Source organism: Amphiprion ocellaris, chromosome 19 (assembly GCF_022539595.1).
Source record: "Amphiprion ocellaris isolate individual 3 ecotype Okinawa chromosome 19, ASM2253959v1, whole genome shotgun sequence".
Taxonomy (NCBI): Eukaryota; Metazoa; Chordata; class Actinopteri; family Pomacentridae; genus Amphiprion; species Amphiprion ocellaris.
Genome location: NC_072784.1, coordinates 26,694,836 through 26,714,307, shown reverse-complemented (window position 1 = coordinate 26,714,307; position 19,472 = coordinate 26,694,836). Strand labels below are relative to the sequence as shown.

At 37.0% G+C, this 19,472-nt stretch overlaps 2 protein-coding genes across 6 annotated transcripts; one reads left to right on the top strand and one right to left on the bottom strand.

Annotated features, from left to right (window-relative positions):
• Positions 1 to 2,117: 2,117 nt before the first annotated feature.
• On the top strand, positions 2,118 to 14,991 carry LOC111565338 (phosphoribosyl pyrophosphate synthase-associated protein 1). 5 transcript variants are annotated; one of them, XM_055005305.1, is made up of 12 exons: positions 2,118 to 2,510; positions 2,908 to 2,960; positions 4,550 to 4,616; positions 4,728 to 4,900; positions 4,988 to 5,103; positions 5,222 to 5,277; positions 5,485 to 5,630; positions 6,697 to 6,738; positions 7,143 to 7,190; positions 8,841 to 8,911; positions 9,898 to 10,044; positions 11,281 to 14,991. In XM_055005305.1, the coding sequence occupies exons 1-12, from the start codon at positions 2,428 to 2,430 to the stop codon at positions 11,437 to 11,439; spliced, it is 1,161 nt and encodes a 386-aa protein (XP_054861280.1). In that variant the 5' UTR covers positions 2,118 to 2,427; the 3' UTR covers positions 11,440 to 14,991. The 5 variants fall into 5 exon arrangements, with proteins under 5 accessions (XP_054861280.1, XP_035801891.1, XP_023121142.1 ...); XM_055005306.1 differs by having other exon boundaries at positions 2,160 to 2,253; XM_035945998.2 differs by lacking the exon at positions 6,697 to 6,738.
• A 2,308-nt stretch (positions 14,992 to 17,299) lies between these two features.
• On the bottom strand, positions 17,300 to 18,613 carry rasd4 (rasd family member 4). Its single transcript, XM_023265434.3, has one exon. It carries the CDS (start codon positions 18,473 to 18,475, stop codon positions 17,849 to 17,851), a length of 627 nt encoding a protein of 208 aa, XP_023121202.1. The 5' UTR covers positions 18,476 to 18,613; the 3' UTR covers positions 17,300 to 17,848.
• Between the last annotated feature and the right edge of the window lie 859 nt (positions 18,614 to 19,472).

The following is a 19,472-nucleotide window of genomic DNA, read 5'->3' as shown; positions in this document are numbered from 1 at the left end:
ACAAAGCCCTGTAAATATAAAAACACTTAACTGACTGAGAATAAACAGCATGACGTACATCAGAAATAGGGCTGACGTCTATTCTGTTTGATTTGTTCTGTACTTCTAACAAGATATTGATTATATCAGTCAATTTTGTATTATTTTACTCAACCCATTACACACCCTTAAGAGGCTTTTTCAAAACTGTACAGCTTTGTTGGACAGCTTTGTTTTGCAGCAGGCATTATCAGTGGGAAGGCATATCTTACTCCTGCTGTCTGCTTAAAAAACTTATGTATGTTCTTAATCCGGCTTTACAGTGGTTTGACAGAATAGGACCCTTAAACCTGATATCTGGGAGTTAACTTTCAAAGGAGCGCAAACAAAGGAGGAGTGAAATACATCAGATATAACAAAAGTTAAGCCTAAGGTGAGATGCAATGTACAAGCTCAGGTTAAACATTGACATAGTCCTTGATAGCTTGTCGTTACCAATCCAGTTGCACCACGAGGTGTATTTTTTTTAAAAAAGCTGGAAAACAACTGGATTTAAGGTGTCCATGTGTCATATTTCTCAAATGTCTTTGCAAAATAACACTTAAAAATAGGCTGTGCAACTTTTCCTTTGAGTTATATTATGCCAGTTAATCAGATTTTACATATATAGTACAGAAATATGGTTACAGGTAAATAAGACCATCTCAGACAAACCAGTGCCAAAAACATACAAGATCAGCGTCCATGATTACACATTCTTATGGTCATCAAACCAGTTCAGTTAGTCAAGAACAGGTTGTTGTGCATCAGTCGATTAATGAGGCTTGTTCGTGATTGTAGGACACAAGTACGCAGTGCTTTTACTGGTTTTGGTTTCTACAGATGTTTTGAAAATCCTTCATGACTGTTGGTATCTCCCCTGCCCAGATTTATGCTCCAGGTCATGTGTAAGGCTGTGCAACAAATGTAAAAAAAAAAAAAAAAAAAAAAATCTAGATGTTTTGGATTTATGTGACGTCAAAAATGTGATAATTCTACTTTATTGTTATTACTGAGGTTGTAGTGGGTGCTGGTTGCCCACCCCATTAACATGCATGAATACTTGGGAATGTAATGCAGTCCAGTACACCAACACCTGCTATGACTTCAGTGCTAAACATAAGACAAAATGATTACATATTATTGCAAAAAAAAAAAAAACTTGGACGCCTTGCGAAAGTACAATTTATGGCAAAGCTGTTGCAATCCGAGATTTCACAGGTACATCTTGTAAATGAGCCTTTGAGTGTCTGTACCTTTAATCTCGTCTCTTGGGGGAGAACAACACAAAGATAAGATTTCATGGTGACAGTATTCTACATCTAAAGGCATAACTCTGCTGTAGATACAGGACTAAAGAATAATGACATCTAGTGGGCAGTTGGAGTAGTACTGCTTTTCAGGTCAATCGAGACGCTATTTTGAGTCTGGGTCAATTTATGGAAATTACTTGTGGGAAAATTAAATCATTAATTGCATATTGCTCAACAACTGAGGGGGGAAAATGAAGGCTACTACAGATTTTTATTTATTTTTATTTCACCCAAGCGCTGGCAATAATGGAATTAATCCATGACAATATGATGGCTGTCTAATCCATTATCCTGTTTTCCAAACTGACAGATTAACAGGGTATAAACACATTTCTACATAAAGTCTGATAATGGATTTTATGAGAAAAGCTGCATTTCAGAAGCAAATATTCTACTTTTTACTTTAATACAATAATTTTAAAACCTCAAATTTTTAAATATTAACTGAAATTACAATAAAAATGGCTAAAACCAGTTTATTTACAATTGGCTGTATTAAAATGATCCTTATTGCCTATTAATGCTTTAAAAAATAATATTCTTACAATAGCTTACAGTGTTTGACAATGGGACACTGCATGAAGAGTTTGGTTACTCGTTGTTGATAATTATATTTTAGCACTGAATGCATGACCTTAAGTTGTGATTAAATATTTCTACACTGTGAGATAGTTACCTTTAAATAAGTAAAACACATAAATATTTTTTTCACCATTGAATAATTAAGATTGCAGTGTAGGATCAACACATAAGCGCAGCCGCTAAGTTTGACCCAGGGGAGATCCCGTAGTTGTCAGTGTGGACCATTGTTAGGTTATAGTGCTACCTGACGGCCAGGTACCAGTCGTTTGGCTGCCCAGAATCGCACAATTTTTTTTGCCACACGACAGTAATTAATATTGAACTTGTAGCTATGTTCTAGGTGAGGTTTTTGTCGCATTTTGACTGTAAATTTCGTGTGAATTAGCTCCTCGGGTGGGCTACTGTGCGGTCAGCTAGCTAGCTAACGACAACGTCATAAGAAGAAAATCGCAACAAAACGTGTCTTTCGGCTGACACGACAGTATTTGTGGAATAAAACACGAAAAGTACTAGAATGAATGTGGCTAAAAGCGGTTACCGTGTCTTTTCCGCCAACTCTTCCGCAGCATGCACAGAATTGGCCAAGAAGATAACGGAGTAAGTCGTGTTTTAAGGCACTGCTATTGTAACTGACTTTTGAGTTAATTTTTAACGGTGCAGTGTTCGCATACATGGGGCCAAGCAGTAAGGCTTGTTAGCTTATGTAGCATATGATCGTGTTCTAGTCTAGCCTTGGGGATCAATGACATGCAGCTTTTTCCAATAATACAATCACAATTACTGATACATGATAAATGGCTATCATGCAACATGGAGCATGATATTTATGTGTTACAGCTGTTTTTGTATAACTGTGTGTGTCTCTGGTCATGAATGAATGAATGAATGAGTGAAGGCTGCCTCGTGTTGGTTTGTGTATGAGTTGGTAGATGATCCTCAGATTTCACAACTAGTTTCAGTATTATGACTGCAGTGTTGTGCTCTTGCTTCACAGGCGGCTGGGAGTTGAACTGGGCAAATCTGTGGTCTTTCAAGAATCTAACAGTGGTAGGAATGTAACATTAAATTCATATGTCAGGCTTCTGTCTGGCTAACTCTCATTTTAATATTTACCTGATGAGCGTTTCGTTTTCAACAAATGTAGGGATTGTGTACCCAACAATGTGGAGGGTGGAGAGCATTTGTGCTGCACACAGGAAGTCTTTGTGTGATGCATTGAGATGATTTCCCTGAGAGTTACTAATCATATTCTCCATGAATGCATAGATCTGACTTTATCTCCCCAAATTTAAATACCTCAAGTCAGAGTATGCTGTAGATCAGGGATGTGAAACTCATTTTAGTTCAGGAGCCTCATTCAGCCCAATTTGATCTCAAGTGGGCAGCACCAGTAAAATCAGAGCATAATAACCTATAAATAACCACAACTCCAAATTTTTCCTTTGTTTTAGTGCAAAAAAAGTACATTCTGAAAATGGAACATTTAAGGAATTGTCTTTTTGCAAAACACCATGAACAAACTGAAATTTCTTCAGAAAAATAAGTTGAATTTCAACAACATTTTGCCTCAGTTAATCATTTACACATTACAACTTACAGATCACAGTGTGTCTGCAAAGGCACAAAACATTTAGTCACAGGCATCTAGAACTGAACAATATAGTTTTTTACTTTATGATCAAAATGACAAAAGTCAGACAAAAAACAACAATAACAAGACAAAATTTTACAAAAGTGAGACACAAAATGACAAAAAAATGTACACACAAGCGAGACAAAAAACAACGAATAAAGCAAAACAAAATGACAAAAGTAAGACAAAAAACACAAGCAAGACAAAAAGGAAACAAAACGACAAAAACAAGAAACAAATTACAAAAACATGAGACAAACAACAAAAATCAGACAAAAACCAAGACAAAAAAACAACAAAAACAAGACAAAATATGACAAAAACTATGCACAAAAGAACAATGAGCAATACAGTATTTTACCCTATGATCAAAACAGCTTGTCAAGATCCAGAATTTTTTTTTAATTTGTAATTTTACAAATTTACCATTTGCAGTTAATGTAGTCTGTAATTTCTATACTTTACAAAGTTGGCCCACGGGCCGGATTGGACCTTCTGGCGGACCGCTTTTGCCCCGCAGGTCACATGTTTGACACCAGTGCCAGTGCTGGATCAGTATTACTTCGTGACTAATTGTATGTAACAGATAGAAAATGATCTGCTAAATGCGGCGAATATCTGTGCCACTATGAATCACGCATCATTGCTACTTCCCTGATATTCATATTAAATCTCTTTAAAGGCTTTTATCACATGAAGGCTATTAAATATTTGAGCATGACATGGACATTTGGAATTGATGACTGTTGCATAATCCTCAGTGGCACCTTTTTCTCTCATAACCGACTTATCAGGACACAAGTTGAAGATGTGCAAACACTGCAAGATATACAGGTGTATTTGTAATATATCTTCAGTAATATCACTGTACTGTATTTTATGGAATATAAAACCTTAGCTGTGGAGTCAATGCAAGTTATTTATTATGACTGCTGCGTGTACAATTCCTGAAGAGGAGCTTTTCTGAGAAAATTGTGCATGCCTTAATTATTCCTCTGTACAGAGACCAGAGTGGATGTGAAAGAATCTGTTCGTGGACAAACTATTTTCATTATCCAGACCATACCAAGGTGAGCATGTCATTTTCACTGCATCAGTTATTTTCAAAGTTCTTACCATAGATTTACACTAACTTAAAGTTCACATGATTTACTCTTTGTCTATATTTTTGCAAAAACCAGAGATGTCAACACGGCCATTATGGAGCTGCTGGTTATGGCTTATGCCCTCAAGACGTCTTGTGCAAAGAACATCATTGGCGTCATCCCTTACTTCCCCTATAGCAAGCAGTGCAAGATGAGAAAGAGGGGCTCGATAGTATGCAAGCTGTTAGCGTCAATGTTAGCTAAAGCAGGTAAAGACAACATAGCAAACCTTATTTTGTGATTTGTTAGAAGTCTCTTTATTCGAGTTAGATTTTTATCTGTCTGTTCCTTCAAAGGATTAACACACATCATCACCATGGACTTGCATCAGAAGGAGATCCAGGGCTTCTTCAGCTTTCCAGTGGATAACTTGCGTGCCTCCCCTTTCTTGATTCAGTACATCCAAGAAGAGGTGATAATCCCATTTGAATCTCTCTTGTGTATTTTAGTGTAGGTGATGGTAGCTCCATGTAAATTAAATCAGTCCATTTGACTGAAGCACTGACATTTGGTTTCTTTCATCCTATCAGATTCCTGATTACAGAAATGCCATCATTGTTGCAAAGTCCCCTGCTGCGGCTAAAAGGTAACACATGCATTTTATCTTTGATTATTCTCCCCTTTCCTAAACATTGATCATCTTGTGCCTGAAATATTAAATCGTACACTTAACCAATGTATGCAAGTAAAATTGTGTATATACATGTAACTGATAAAAGGAAAATTCTGAAGTTGTTTGCCTCATTTCACCACTGCATTCTGATTTTTTTAGTTTATTTTTTGTATTTTCTAGGGCTCAGTCTTATGCAGAACGGCTGCGTCTGGGTCTGGCTGTGATTCATGGCGAGGCTCAGTGTTCAGAGTCTGATATGGCTGATGGGAGACACTCCCCACCATGTGTACGCAACACCACAGGACACACAGGACTGGAGCTGCCTTGTAAGAACAATCATCCTCATATATCATTGTTTTTGTTTTCAGGTTTCTTTTTTTTGGCAGTTTTCTAGTTTCCGATGCTTGATAGATTTTACCTGTATGAATACTGTCAATATCACTGTTTATTGATTCTCACAGTTGCTTATTTCTCACACCATTGCCCAAACCAGCAATAAATTCCTCATTATTTCTGCTAGTTAAACTCTTCACTGCTTCGATTTTTAATGTCAACTGTTCATATTTTAACAGAACTTTTTTTTTTTCACAGCAGACATTTTGACTTGTCAGAGCAGGAGAAGCACAGTTGAAAAAAGTGGCTCCAATAAGTGAAATACAGCCATCATTTATACTCTTGTGCTTTTCCTGCTGTGACGTGTTAGAATGTGTGCTATGTATAGCGTCTACTTTTACCAATAACTTCATGCAGCTCTTATTTGTGCTAACCTGTTTTGAGCTCATGATTCTGCCGTTTCTCACTCATACCATCAACCATACCTCAAGACAAGGACTTTTTGTGTTACTGCATGATGTATTTCCATAGACACACTACTTTTACTCATTATGCATCCTCAACAAGACGCAACTCCTGACTTACAAAGAGTGAACTACTAAATATTCATAGAAGCATAGCCCCTTGCTTGTTTCTTGGCACATACTTTAATTTTGAAATGTTAATTTCTGGTGAGAACTACAATTTTTTACCATATTGCAGTGTTAAATTGTGGTAAGACAACTTTAAAGGTTGAGTCAGAAAGAATATCAAATTAGTGTGTCATTGGCAAATGACTCCGTATTTGCATCCAGTATTTATTTCATTACTCGGTTAAAAAAAAAAAAAAAAATCCTAATTCTTAACCTTGACTTAAAAAATCCTCCTTTGGAACTTGCAACTCACAAATTTAATTATCAATTTGTTTCAGATTGTAATCCAGCCAGCCTGATTTGTTGCGTTGTTTTTAAAATTCCTGTCAACCTAGGGAGAGGATTTTCCAAGTCTTGGCATCATGTGTTTGTCATGTCAAATATTTGTGCATTTTGTGTTAACGTGGTGTTTATTTGTTGATAATAGCAGGCAAACAACAAGCTCCGTTCCCTGGCATAGAGCTTCCAAGTACGACCGTAAAATTAATTTACATCTGACTATGAAATGATTCCTCTTCAAATGGTTCCTCAGTTCGTGCATGTGTAGAAAAAGGGTTTGCATCTTGTGAATATACAGTCTGGATTCAGGAGGGGGAGTTCTTAAAAAAATGCAGATTATTTATGCCCAGACAATTTGCACTGACTAAACCTCTTGCAGCCTACAGTGTGCTTCCTACTATATGCTGTTTGCATGGCATGTTTGACTTGAAAACAACACCTTTCATGTTTACTGCACCTTTCTACGATTCCAGACAGCTTGTTCTACAAGATGGCCGAAACCCTCTTTGTTTTGTTGTGTTCTGATTTTTCTCTTGAAATCCATGAATCAAACCAAAACCATGCCAAACATTTTTTCTTTGTTTTATTTTATAGTTAAATATCTGGACTCATCTTGCCAATCAACACATGGTGCACCCATAAGTAAAGCCGCTCTGAAAAACCTGATTAACATTTGGTCATAACCGCATGTGATGAAAATAAAAAAGCATGCTTTTGAAACTTAGTATCCAGTGAGTTTGTGAAGAAATGTTACAAAAGCAACTCTTAGTACTTTTAAGCATTCAAGTTTTAATATGCTTCCTTAGCATAAAACAGAATTTATTTTATCAATGTCAGTATTTAGTGCAGTGTTATACCCAACTCTTTGGAAACCTGCTGCTAACATTTGCAAATTGAAACCCTTTAATCTGCTGAGATCTATCAGAGGATTACGTTGACTTATGGGTTTTGTTGACACGTTTTAAGACATACTCAATTCATTTTTAAGTATCTGACCAAACATTTCTCAGGTAGCTAGTGATAGTGCATCAGCAAGCTGTCACGACAATGTATTTCTGAGACGTGTGTGTACTGCTAACAACATGGCTTTTGCTGTTTTGTTTTTGGTTAATAGCGATAAAAGACTGAATGTGACACTGCCAGGTTTTCTGATGCTGTGGGACTCACGGTATTCAGCAAGGTGTTCTGCAAGGCATGCTCCTCCTTTCTCTGCTTCTTTATACCTTTTCCTTCACAATCGGCTTGGCTGGCTGATTGTTTACCAGTTGATTGTTTCCTCAAACCCTTTGAATGTCTACATTTACATGCACACCAATACTCAAAATGCAGCTTTTATTTTGGAAATTGGCTACGCATCAAAGGTCTGTGTAAGGGGTAATCGCATCTAATGTAATCCCAGTGTAAATCTAAGACTTTAATTAAGAGTTAGACACGCATTTATCAGAGTTTTAGATCTGCGTAAAGGTCAAGCACTTTCATGTTGTCAACTGTGCATATCCATGCAGAACACTGAAAATTTGTATAGTCCTTTAGAAACTGAAATTACATGAGACCAGGATGTTAACAGTGTGTCAGGAGCAAAATGATAATTGCTTGTTACCTCGGGATTGGAACAACTGCACTAATAGTTTTATAAACTAGATATGAATAACTACATTGCGTATTTTTAGCTGTATTTATTAGATATGTCTAATATGTAGCTGTGAGATATAATCCGATTATTGTGTGCATGTAGAAGTAGTTGCTGGCATCACTGATGTTCGACTGAAGACTGATCCCAGAACATTGGCAAGTGTGTATGAAAACAACCCTCATAGGTGCTTGCCACTGTCGTCCCATGTGAAACGAGATTGTCTGCTGCATATCTGGTTCATATGCAGACTGCTGCCATACGCCTGCCACAGCCTGGGCCTGAGGTTGTGTGTGTCCAGGCGGTTATACATTGTCCTCTGATTGGGTATCCTGGGCAGAAAACCCTTTTGGTCATTTGATCTTTGCATGGCATGTTTTGTACTATGTTTGGCATTTCAGTTTAATCTAGGGGTAGGTGGGGTAGAATGGGGGGAAGAATAAATGTTGTTTTTTTTTTATTGCCTTTTAAATTCATTATAGCATTTCTACAAAGCATTCATAAAAATATACTTCAAAATTCAAGGTGCAGATTTGCTTTAAACCATTTTCTCAACCCATTTTACCCAATCTACTGAGGTTTATTTTTGATTTGGGGAGATACTGTACACATAACCTCTTGGAAGTGGTTTCACAGGTAACCGGGTCTGCTTTCCTTTTCAGTAATGATGGCCAAAGAGAAACCTCCGATTACTGTTGTTGGAGATGTGGGTGGCAGAATTGCAATTATTGTGGTAAGATGCAGACATTTTGACTGCTTTGACATATTTTAATTATTACTCTTTTATTTGTTTGTCCTTCAGAGTGATTCCAAGTATTTCTGAATACATGATGACATACAGGTTGATTTTAAAAATACAACTTGGGCAGTCATTGTAACTATTACTGCTTCAAAACAAGACCATGTCATTTGTAAAAAGAAATGACACTTTCTTCCTCTTACATTTAAGAAGTAAAATTCATGAGCAACAAAACATACCAGTGTCAGCTCATTCAGCTGCATCTTTATTTGAGCTGGTGGCTAATTTTAGCTGTCTGCAGATTTTTGATGGATCATTGCACTTCTTCTGTTATATCTATGTTTGGTATTTCCTAGTTACTGTATAGTCGACTATACCTACCATCTGCTGTTTTATTTTTGCATGTTCTTTCTAACAATTCCAAAATGTAATGCTCTTCATTTTACAGATGCAAAAACTACAACTGTACTTAACTGTCAATAATGATTATTAGTGACTATTAACTTGAGCTTTTTTTTAAAGTACAGAGTAGTAAATAAGTGAAGAAGGGAGTGATTTTTAACACCGTGTAGTCTTTGTTTTTGCATTTCTAGTTATTCTATAAGTCTCAGGTATGATCACTTTACCTATTCTTCATTATTTCTTGCATGTTCCTGTTTTTATTTTCCTACTGTTATCCAAAACTACTAAATTATACTGTACAAGATCAACAAAACCTAAAACTGGAAAGCTGACATTCTCTCTTCTCTTATTAATCCTAACAAAGAGAAGAAGTAGAATGAGGTAAAATATCCAACAAGATATTTAAAAAAAAAAAATCAATCTTTGAGCACAATTAAAACTGTGCAGGTAGATCATCCTAATGAGCAAAGATGAGACACTGTGACACATTTTAACAAAAGAGAAGAAGAGGTCAGTTTAGGGGTAATTTATAGGTTTTAGCTACACGTTGTGTTTTCCTTTTTTCCTTTTTCTTCCAGGATGACATTGTAGACGATGTTGGAGACTTTGTTGCAGCTGCAGAGATCCTGAAAGAGAGAGGAGCCTATAAAATTTATATTATGGCCACACATGGTTTACTTTCTGCTGATGCTCCACGTCTCATAGAGGAATCAGCCATTGATGAGGTAAAGTCACCCAAATGTATTTTAATTTTCTTTTGTGTGGTTTTTTTTTTTTAATGAAAACCTGTCACTGTTGAATAAAAATGTCTCACACATGCCGAAAAATGTCAATATGGCAGCTACAGGAGACAAACTGAAGAGCTTATTTCAAATCAGAAAGAACGTGTTTGCTCATTTTATCTCCCCCTTTTTTTAATGAACAAATTGTAAAATAGGGTTCTTCCATGTAATGGACTTTTTTTTTGCTGAAATATTAAGGCATTTTATGGCATTGAATGAGTTCTAACTAGAACACAAATCACTATGTCCAGCAGTTGCATTTCTGGAAAGCAATTTTCAATTCCTCTTAATGGTACAGTGTTCAGAAAGCTGCAGTTTTACTCTAAATTTAGTCTTTGTTATACAAAATGCAATTTAATGTATATGATATATAATGTATATGATTTAAGCTTTTTTTTGTTGTTGTTTGATTTATTAAAGAATGTACTTGCAACTGCAGTTTGTTGCTCATGTATTAGCCAGATATTGCCTGTTGGGTGCATCATTCACCCAGTCTGGATATACAGCAGATAGGATTGCATATTTGTGATAAAAATTAAGAGAAACGGGTGAAAAATGGCCGCATTAATTGTTTCTAAGATCCACAAGAATAACCAAATGCAAATTAGTTTACAGACAGTTTTATAAAAGGATCGATGAACATGGGCCCAGAGGGTGAATGAGTTTATGAATGGTTTCTGCTGTATTAAAGAATCAGACAATTTGGGTTAAATTTCCAGGGCGAGGTGAAGAATGGAAGTATGGATGTCCTAATTATGGGGCTATTTTTCTGACAGTGGTTACATTATTTTATTTATTTATTGCAACAATAAATGATGAACTCCAAAGTGCCAAATTGTTCAAGACCCAAAGTAAAACAAATACAGGACGTCTTCGGAAGTCCCTCTCAGAATGTTTAACTAAATTCTATAAAACGCCTCCACAATGCCATAGAGAACAAAATGCCAACCCACAAACTGTTGTTCAGTTTTGTGGATGAACTGAAAGTTTTGGTGGAGGAAACTCTGACCACAGCTTTTACAGAAGCAAGTTGACTATAACTGTGCCAGACATAAACACCGAAAACTTAAGAAACTTGTTTTTATAGTATGTTTTAACAAGTGTGCTTCAGCCACTTTGTAATAAATGCCAGATCTTTGGACATTTTGTAAAATAATACGATGAAGTTCTGTCTCTCAGGTGGTGGTGACCAACACAGTGCCCCATGAAGTACAGAAGCTGCAGTGTCCAAAAATCAAGACGGTGGATGTGAGCATGATATTGGCTGAAGCTATCCGCCGCATCCACAACGGAGAGTCCATGGCGTATTTGTTCCGCAACATCACTGTGGACGACTAGAGTGTCAAAATAAGAGCTGAGGTGGGTGTCAGCGATAGAGAGCTCCCTTCTGCCCAGTTCTGTCACAACCTACTACTGTCATGTTAAATGTATTGTGGATGTCAACATTACATGCATCCTGATTAATTTAAAGAAATTGAAGTCTATAAATCACCCAAAATTATTTATCCTCTTACCAAAACTTGTTGAAATGTATGTCTTCAGATGAGTCAGAAAATGCATGTGGTGGCTGATTGAGAAAAGGGTTATACCATCACGCAAACAAGACTTATTGCAGTTATATTCTTGAAGCCTCAATTCTTTTCTTGTCTTGCAGCGGTCACTCTTTGTTTAACTTGAACAAAAGAAGCTTTGTATTTATAAAGTTATTTTGTCATACACTACAGTACCTCATATTTTGTGACTGAGCGTATTCTGCAAAAAAAAACAAAAAACGATAAATGTCTCCAATAATTGGAATTTGTGCTTTAGCAACCATTTTTCCAACAGCCTTGCTGGCTCTGGTGATCAGAGCTGCTCAGGCACTGTGAGTTCTTTGCATTTAATGAGGTGTGCTGCTTCTATCCACGAAAGAAGGACTTCTCAGAAACTATATTTTTATGCAGCTTTTTTGCACCATTTGTAGGAATGTTTGGTAAAAATGTTCTGTGTGGCAGAAGAAGTTTATCATCAGAGTTAAATAGGCTATCTTTTATATATTGTATTTATTAGTGATCAGTTAAAATAAGATATTTTTTCCTACATACTTATAGTAATATCTAGCCAAAAAGATAGTTTCAGTTCAACAGTCTTAGGAAATCTGCTTCAGAGAGATTTACTATTATCTGGGTGCCACGTAGTTGAATTAAATTTGTGGTGTTCAAAGCATTAATATCGTTTGATTTTGGTTCACTCAGTGTTCAAAGCAGCATCTGAGTAATTTGGCCATTATTTATGGCAAAACCAAGTATTTAAACATTCTACTGGCATTGATTTAGGGATTCAAATGTTACACCATTTTCTTAACTGATAATTGATAGCGTTATCAGTCAATAATTGATTAATTGTGAATGTGAACTAAATTGAATGGACTAATTCCCATATGCTACATGACTATTTAAAATACTTAACATGTGACATTTGCCGTTAATGCAATTTGGTTGCCTTATCCCCTTGTTATTAGAATAGCTGACCCTGTAGGTTTCAGTGAGGCTTGAGAATTTGAGCCCTGTCCGTAACCCATTCAATGTCACTGTAGTCTTTGTCATGGTGGCCTATTGCTGACTAAATCCCCATAGTGCTCTCACTATTGAGAGGCTAATGGACGATACATTTTCAGACGTGCGTCTCCTTCATCCTCTGTTGTATCGATTAACTTTTTTGTAATAGGTTAAATTATTAATGGAAATTACCCAATTAGCCTGTAATCTGTAACATCTCTGCATTGATTTTACATAATTTTTTCTTCCAATGAAAATACCCTCTTACTACCTACAGTTCAAAAACACTAGCTCACCTGTGATTCTGTTAAAACACTCTAAAACTACACTAAACTACACGTTTGCACATTGCAATGTTAGAGCGCTTCAACCATAAATGTCCAAACGGGAAAAGGAGACCCGCAAGTTGATGGGATTGGTTCCTTGGGTTTGTTACGTAAAAAATTCTGAAAGTCTCAATCCGTGTTTTTGAGACCATGATCAGCTGCAGCTTTCTTTTGAAAATGCTAAACCATGCTGTCGACTGCTGATTTTACTCAGGGTGTATTTTGTAACACATAAAAAACACCATTTGGACATGCTAACAAGGTCAAAAACTTAAATTTAAGCAGACGTAGACTGAAGATTTGGACACCACAAATATAATTCTCTTCGCTTCCACTGTGTTGCACTGCTAGCAGAAGGCTAACCGTGAATGGCTACATTCTATAAGTGGGGAAATGCTGTAAGTTTGTGTCATTGGGTGACATGACCGTTTAATATACTGTATCACTTTAACCAGCTGATGCTAACTGTTGTCTGACAGTGCCAACATATCACATATGAATGACATACTTAGTGACAGGGAAGTCCATTTGGATTTCTACGTTTTTCCCTAAGATTCTGCATTATTACCAACTGCTACTGCAGTGTTGTCGCAGTTAAATGCTGTTATCCAGTAATAAAAGTGTGGAAGGATTTGAAAAGTCTTCTGGTCTGGTGTGTTGCTGGTTTGCTACTAACTGCTTTATAGAACTTACGATGATTTTTTTTTTTTAAGCAGTGTAATCAATTTTTTTCCCTGGACAAATTGATTCTCAATATTTGAAAAAGTTTAAAAAGTAGTTATCTGTGGTTTTGTAGTGAACAAACTTGGCTGCATAGCATCATCAGAAGGTGGTGTTACAAGCTATGTTACGCGTAGGTGGAATAAACAGCAAAAAACACTTTAGCCACAAGTTGTAATGTAATTATTTTTTTGTCATGTTTGGTTTCCCTTTAAATGCATTAATTCTTTTTTGAAAAAAAAAAAGACCATTTTAAGTGAGTAAAAATCATTTTTTGATGAAATTGGGAACGTTTTCCTACATTTTGCCGTTTCCATTCCTTTTTTTAGATGCGATACTTCAAAATGTGCGTTAAAAATACAGCATGGAAACACGGTTATTGTTGTGGCAGCTTTTCTTCATAGTGTTGAGAATTGTAAAGGATGAGTTGATGTATTTCAAGGTTCTGTATCAAATTTAGAAACTTCTGTATCACAACGACACTACTTGGAAGCGGCGCAAATTATTGTTAAAATTCTTTAAATGCAAGCAACAGCTATGTCCTTTTACTTTGTTGATTTTTGTTTCTTTCTTTTTTGGATTCTTATTTGGAACAGTATTTCTCATAAAGGCAGTGCCTTAAAGCAACCAACTTTGATTATTATCCCAAAATATACCAGATCAGTAGACTTTGAATTGGTCCATGCTTGCAGCTGCATGACCACTTTGGCAAAATCCACTATGATGGTTTATATAATTAGTTTTTTTGTTTATGCTATTTATGGTAAATTGGCAAAAAAAAAAAAAAGGTGGAAACAGCAGGAGGATGTTGATGTTGTCTGTGGCGTTTCCCTATAAGACTTCTTGCCATCTTTTTTTGTGCCCTCTGGGTGAATTTCAGAGTGATGCTAATGTGGAAATTAGTGGATTCTATGCTGATTGAGCCTTTTGCTCAGGGAAAATATACTTTATAAGCCAATGCACAATTCTTTTCTTTTGTGTTGCACATGCAAAAAAAAAAAAGTTTGTTGAGAATGTCTTCCATGCAGCAATACTGTACATCTTAACCACTTGTTGAGTTTTGTGATAGATGCTGGATATTTCCTGATTTGCTAGTAGATGAATATTTGAAAGACAAACACGTTGGTGTCGTGCTGACACAAAGTTGGATAAATGCCGTTGCTATGTCTGCTCAGATTGCATCTGTCGTTGGCCTGTTTCATGATGTCTTCCCTGTACTTGCTGTTCTTATGACTCCTTCCCCGCACCCTTCTGTCTCACTCTGTGGTATTTGTCAATGTGTATGAAAATAAAACGGTTGCCTCTCATTGTGTCTCCACCAAATAAGGAATTATTTTATTGTGCTCCGTTCAGTAACACTGTCTATACCAGTGCAGTTTATGCTTCCTTATTATAAAAAATGTATATTAATTTATTAAGTTTTAGTTTGGAATTCAAATTACTTAAAACCACAGTATTTCTGTGCAGTCTGTGTTAAAACTGGTGATAAATGTGATGATACATGATTCTGACTTTTCATAAAAACAGCAGAATTTGAAAATCTTTACAAACTGGATTTGTTGTGCTGCATTTCAGGATCACACTTTGTTATCTTGACACTTGGCAATAATATCAGAATAAAACAAGAAAGTAACAGCTGAGTAAAATTATTTAATGAGAATTTGAAGAAAAAAATCAATGCAGAAAAGTGAGGTAGGCTGCATTGTAGTGAAATTTCAGATACTGTAATTGACAGTTTGTCTGCATAGCATCAACTTGCTATTTCTTGATCATATATGTTTAGACAATCTTGCGTATTACAGATATTAAATGTTGCTAATTTAATGTTGCTATAAAGCAGTATTTTGCAGAGTAGAATGCAATACAAAAATGCCAATGCAGCCATATTTTTCATATATCAGGACCTACATTTAACATACATTAGCACAGTGTTAAATATCTTATATATGTAGTGTTAATTACAATCATTACCAGTTCCTTTGTAGTATTTATTCTGTCCTCTCAAGAAAACACCTGATGTAGTGGCAATCAGAGATCCTATACTTGTTCAAAACTTCTCAGGTATCTTTGCAGCACTGAGGAGCTTGGACCAAGTCTAGGAGCAGAGACAAACGCAGAAACTTTGTCAGTTATTGCAGGAATTTAAGCCGTCATGACAATTCAACTTCAAGTCTACATTACATTACAGTGGTAGCAGCAGTATCTAAAACAACACTGCGTCTGTGTTGACTCATAGATGAAAAATTTAGATCGCACCTGAGCTTTCAAAAAGGAGGTTCTGCCTCTGCGTCTCCGTCCATGTGGCAGAAAAGATGAGCTCGTAGATGAAGACAGCTGTCAGTTTAAACAGGGCACAAAGAGGAACCAGAGATCTGATAATCACAGGTCACTTCCTCGTCTCATTCTGGGGAAACAATGTACCTTGTGTGATTGTTTTTGGAAAGAGGAAGCATACCTTTTTGTTACCCTCTCTGGCCCTGTGTGGCCTTTCAACAGTCAGAAAATGTTAACAATACATATGAAGGGCTTTCAGAGAACATAAAAATGTCAGTAACATAGCAGTGAATACCATTTTAGTCGATTATCAACTTACACCATAACTTTCATGTGATGCTGAAGTTGAAAAGTACGTGACACGTCCAAATGCAAGTGAAAAGTGTAGAGTTACATAGTTGTTATCACTTCTTCATTTCATATCATGTCCTGTGGCAGTTATTGTAAACAAAACTTAATAAGGCATTTACAGTTTTTTAGGCTTCTTGTATTTTATATTTGGACATGACACTGTTTGAAAAGCTCTGCATCCTTATATGAACTTGTAGTGATTATTCATCAGCTGTTGAGGCCATGAATATTGTCTTCTTCACCACTAGAGGGCAATACAACACAAAACGAAGAGCGTGCAGAACTGATTTTGTTTGTTAGATCAATCCAGTAATCTTGTTATCATTTCTGCTTCAGTTTTACTTTTCAGCATGCTTAATGCACATTTATTAAGATCAACAATCCCTTTAGCGCCCTGCTTAATTTAGGACGTGTCAGTCAAGTGATGCAGAAGTGTTTATTTAGAACTGACATATCTGGTTAGACGAGCACAGTTCACAAGAAAGGTGGTTTGTCAGCACACAAGTGGAACACTATACCCCAAATCAGTCCAGAAGCTACAGCTGAATTAGATTCCAGATACCTACCTGCTGAATGCATTCTCTGTTACACTCACATGAACTATAGACACAGTTTATTTTAATGAGGCTCCTCTTGTCTGTAGGGATGTCATGGTGTGAAAATGTTTTACATGAGCTGATTTCACATGCAGGATTTTAGGTTGTGATATCTTGTGTAAGCCGTATCGTACTCTCAGTGCAGCAGCATTTCTGTTAGAGCTGTGAGAACTTCCTGTAATCATATGATGACTGTCCATTGTCTATATGCCGTGCACTTGCTTCTTTTTTGTCTTTCAATGGAAAAATGATTACAAACAATGCTACTTGATGTGTAGAGAGTGGATGAGCTGGAGTCATAGAAAACAGTTTTTTTCGCATGATGTATGGATTTAAAGAGTAAGCTATCACATAAAGAAAACTCCCAAAATAAAAGAACAGAGATAAACACCAATGAAAGCATTGTATGTATTTAAATTGACAGTTTACATTTTAATGCCTTAATGAGGTTTTGCACAACAGCATTTAACAGCGATGATGAAAAATATGATTCTTTTGTTGTTCATTTCATCCATAAAATCATCATATGTAGACACAAAAACACTTTTGCATTTATACCAAGTACTTCATCAGTATTGAACTTTTTTTTATACACCAGTAACACAAACATCCCCGAAAATGAAACGTCACACATATAGAGGGGATTTGCATGAAAACTGAACTCAACACTGTCACTATTTCTTGCTTTTTTGACATACACAGTAATTAGCGTGAAGCTTAACCACATTCATCCCTGTCTTTAAAGTTTATTTTCATCACTGCAAATCAGTCCTTGTTGCAGCGTCTCTGTGACTTCAGTGCCACTTTGGCCACTGTTGCGATGCTTTACCACATGTAACAAAGTCTCTTGGTTTGTTTCTGTCCCACCAACAGCCTCTTTTGGGCAGTTCTTTTCTCTTTCAGTCTCTTTTTCTGTTAATTTTCCTCCTGAGCAGCTCCATCACTATGAGATGACGCAGCTGTTGGTCTTGTTCATGGGAGGTCGTTTGTTGTTGTCTTTGGGGATAGTTTCTCGTCTCCGGAACAGTGATGGACTGAGCCGGCTGGGCAGGTTGGCCTGCTGGAGCAGCTCCCTGAAAACCTCCAGAACGTTGACGTTGTCTTTGGCTGACGACTCCAAGAAGCTGTGGTTCCAGTCCAGCTCCACTGAGGAGAGAACGTCCTTGACGGACACCTGCCGCTCATTGTAGCGGTCGATCTTGTTGCCTATGACCACAATCGGTGTGTACTTGTCCTCTTTGACCTCCAGGATCTCCTGCCGTAACCTCTTGACCGCTTCCAGGGAGTTGGGGTCATCCACGGCGTAGACCAGAGCAAAGGCGTCGCTGTTCTGGATGGAAAGTCTTCGCATGGCAGGGAAGGAGTAGCTGCCACTGGTGTCTGTGATGTCGATGGTCACTTTGACACCTTCCACTTCGTACTCCTTCCTGTGAAGATCCTCCACTGTGCGCCGGTGCTTTGGCTCAAAGGTGTCTTTGAGAAAACGCTGGATAAGGGCTGTCTTCCCCACTCCACCTGCTCCCAAAAACACCAGACGCACCTCCATTTTCTCCTTCACTTCCAAAGACATTTTAAGGTTTTTTCTCTATGATGAGAGGAATTCTCTTCAATCTCTCTTTTTAAAAATAATTTTTTGCTCTGGCTGGAGATCCTTGCTTGCTTGGCAGTGATGGAGCAGGAAGGTGTTGTGTTGAAGAGTATGAGAGCAGATGCATGGGAGTGTGTGCCTGTCAGGCTGCATTCTCTATTTATTTACACACATTACCTGCCCCTTTCTGCTCCCAGCCAATCAGGAGAGGGCAGCTTCTCTAGCTTTAACTTAGAGCAGCCAATCAGAAGCACATGCAAATCAACAAGGGTGAGAAAGAAAAAAAGGGCATAGAGGTGATTTTACTGAGACTTCTTTGTGTGTAGTGCAGAAATCATTTCAGGCAGATAATTGTGGCATTTTTCTGTCTGCAACTAGAGACAGAATCAACCACCACAAATGTCTCCGTTTACTGAAAAACAACATTTTGACCTTTAACTGTGACTAGCAATACACTGACCAGGTGCCCTTCTGCAGTTATGATGAGGAAAAAAGTGATTAAGTGTTCAGTGGTGACTGTTCAGAGTTTGTTGTTGGAGAGTTTATTTTTGAAACAGTCTCTTTCTACAGAAATAGACATTTCAAATCTCTGTTGTTGCTATGGCACCACATGTATCATTTTGAAAAAAAAAAGCCATTTGGAATCAACCAGGTTTGGTGGATTTAGAGGGAAAATGAATGACAACAAAACTAAGACAATTAATTTGACATCATGATAATTCAGATAATATACACTACCGCTCAAAAGTTTGAGGTGACCCAGACAATTTCATGTTTTCCATGAAATTTCACACTTTCATTCATGTGCTAACATAATTGCACAAGGGTTTTGTGATCATCAATTAGCCTTTCAACACCATTAGTTAGCACAATGTAGCATTAGAACATAGGAGTGATGGTTGCTGGAAATGTTCCTCTGTACCTCTATGGAGATATTCCATTAAAAATCAGCCATTTACAGCTAGGATAGTCATTTACC

Excerpts from the sequence above, each read along its gene's own strand:
- LOC111565338 (XM_055005305.1), top strand. The coding sequence starts at position 2,428 with ATGAATGTGGCTAAAAGCGGTTACCGTGTCTTTTCCGCCAACTCTTCC. Across the intron at positions 2,511-2,907 it reads TTGGCCAAGAAGATAACGGA|GCGGCTGGGAGTTGAACTGG; the intron begins GTAAGTCGTGTT and ends CTTGCTTCACAG. Across the intron at positions 8,912-9,897 it reads GCAGAATTGCAATTATTGTG|GATGACATTGTAGACGATGT; the intron begins GTAAGATGCAGA and ends TTTTTCTTCCAG.
- rasd4 (XM_023265434.3), bottom strand. The coding sequence starts at position 18,475 with ATGTCTTTGGAAGTGAAGGAGAAAATGGAGGTGCGTCTGGTGTTTTTG.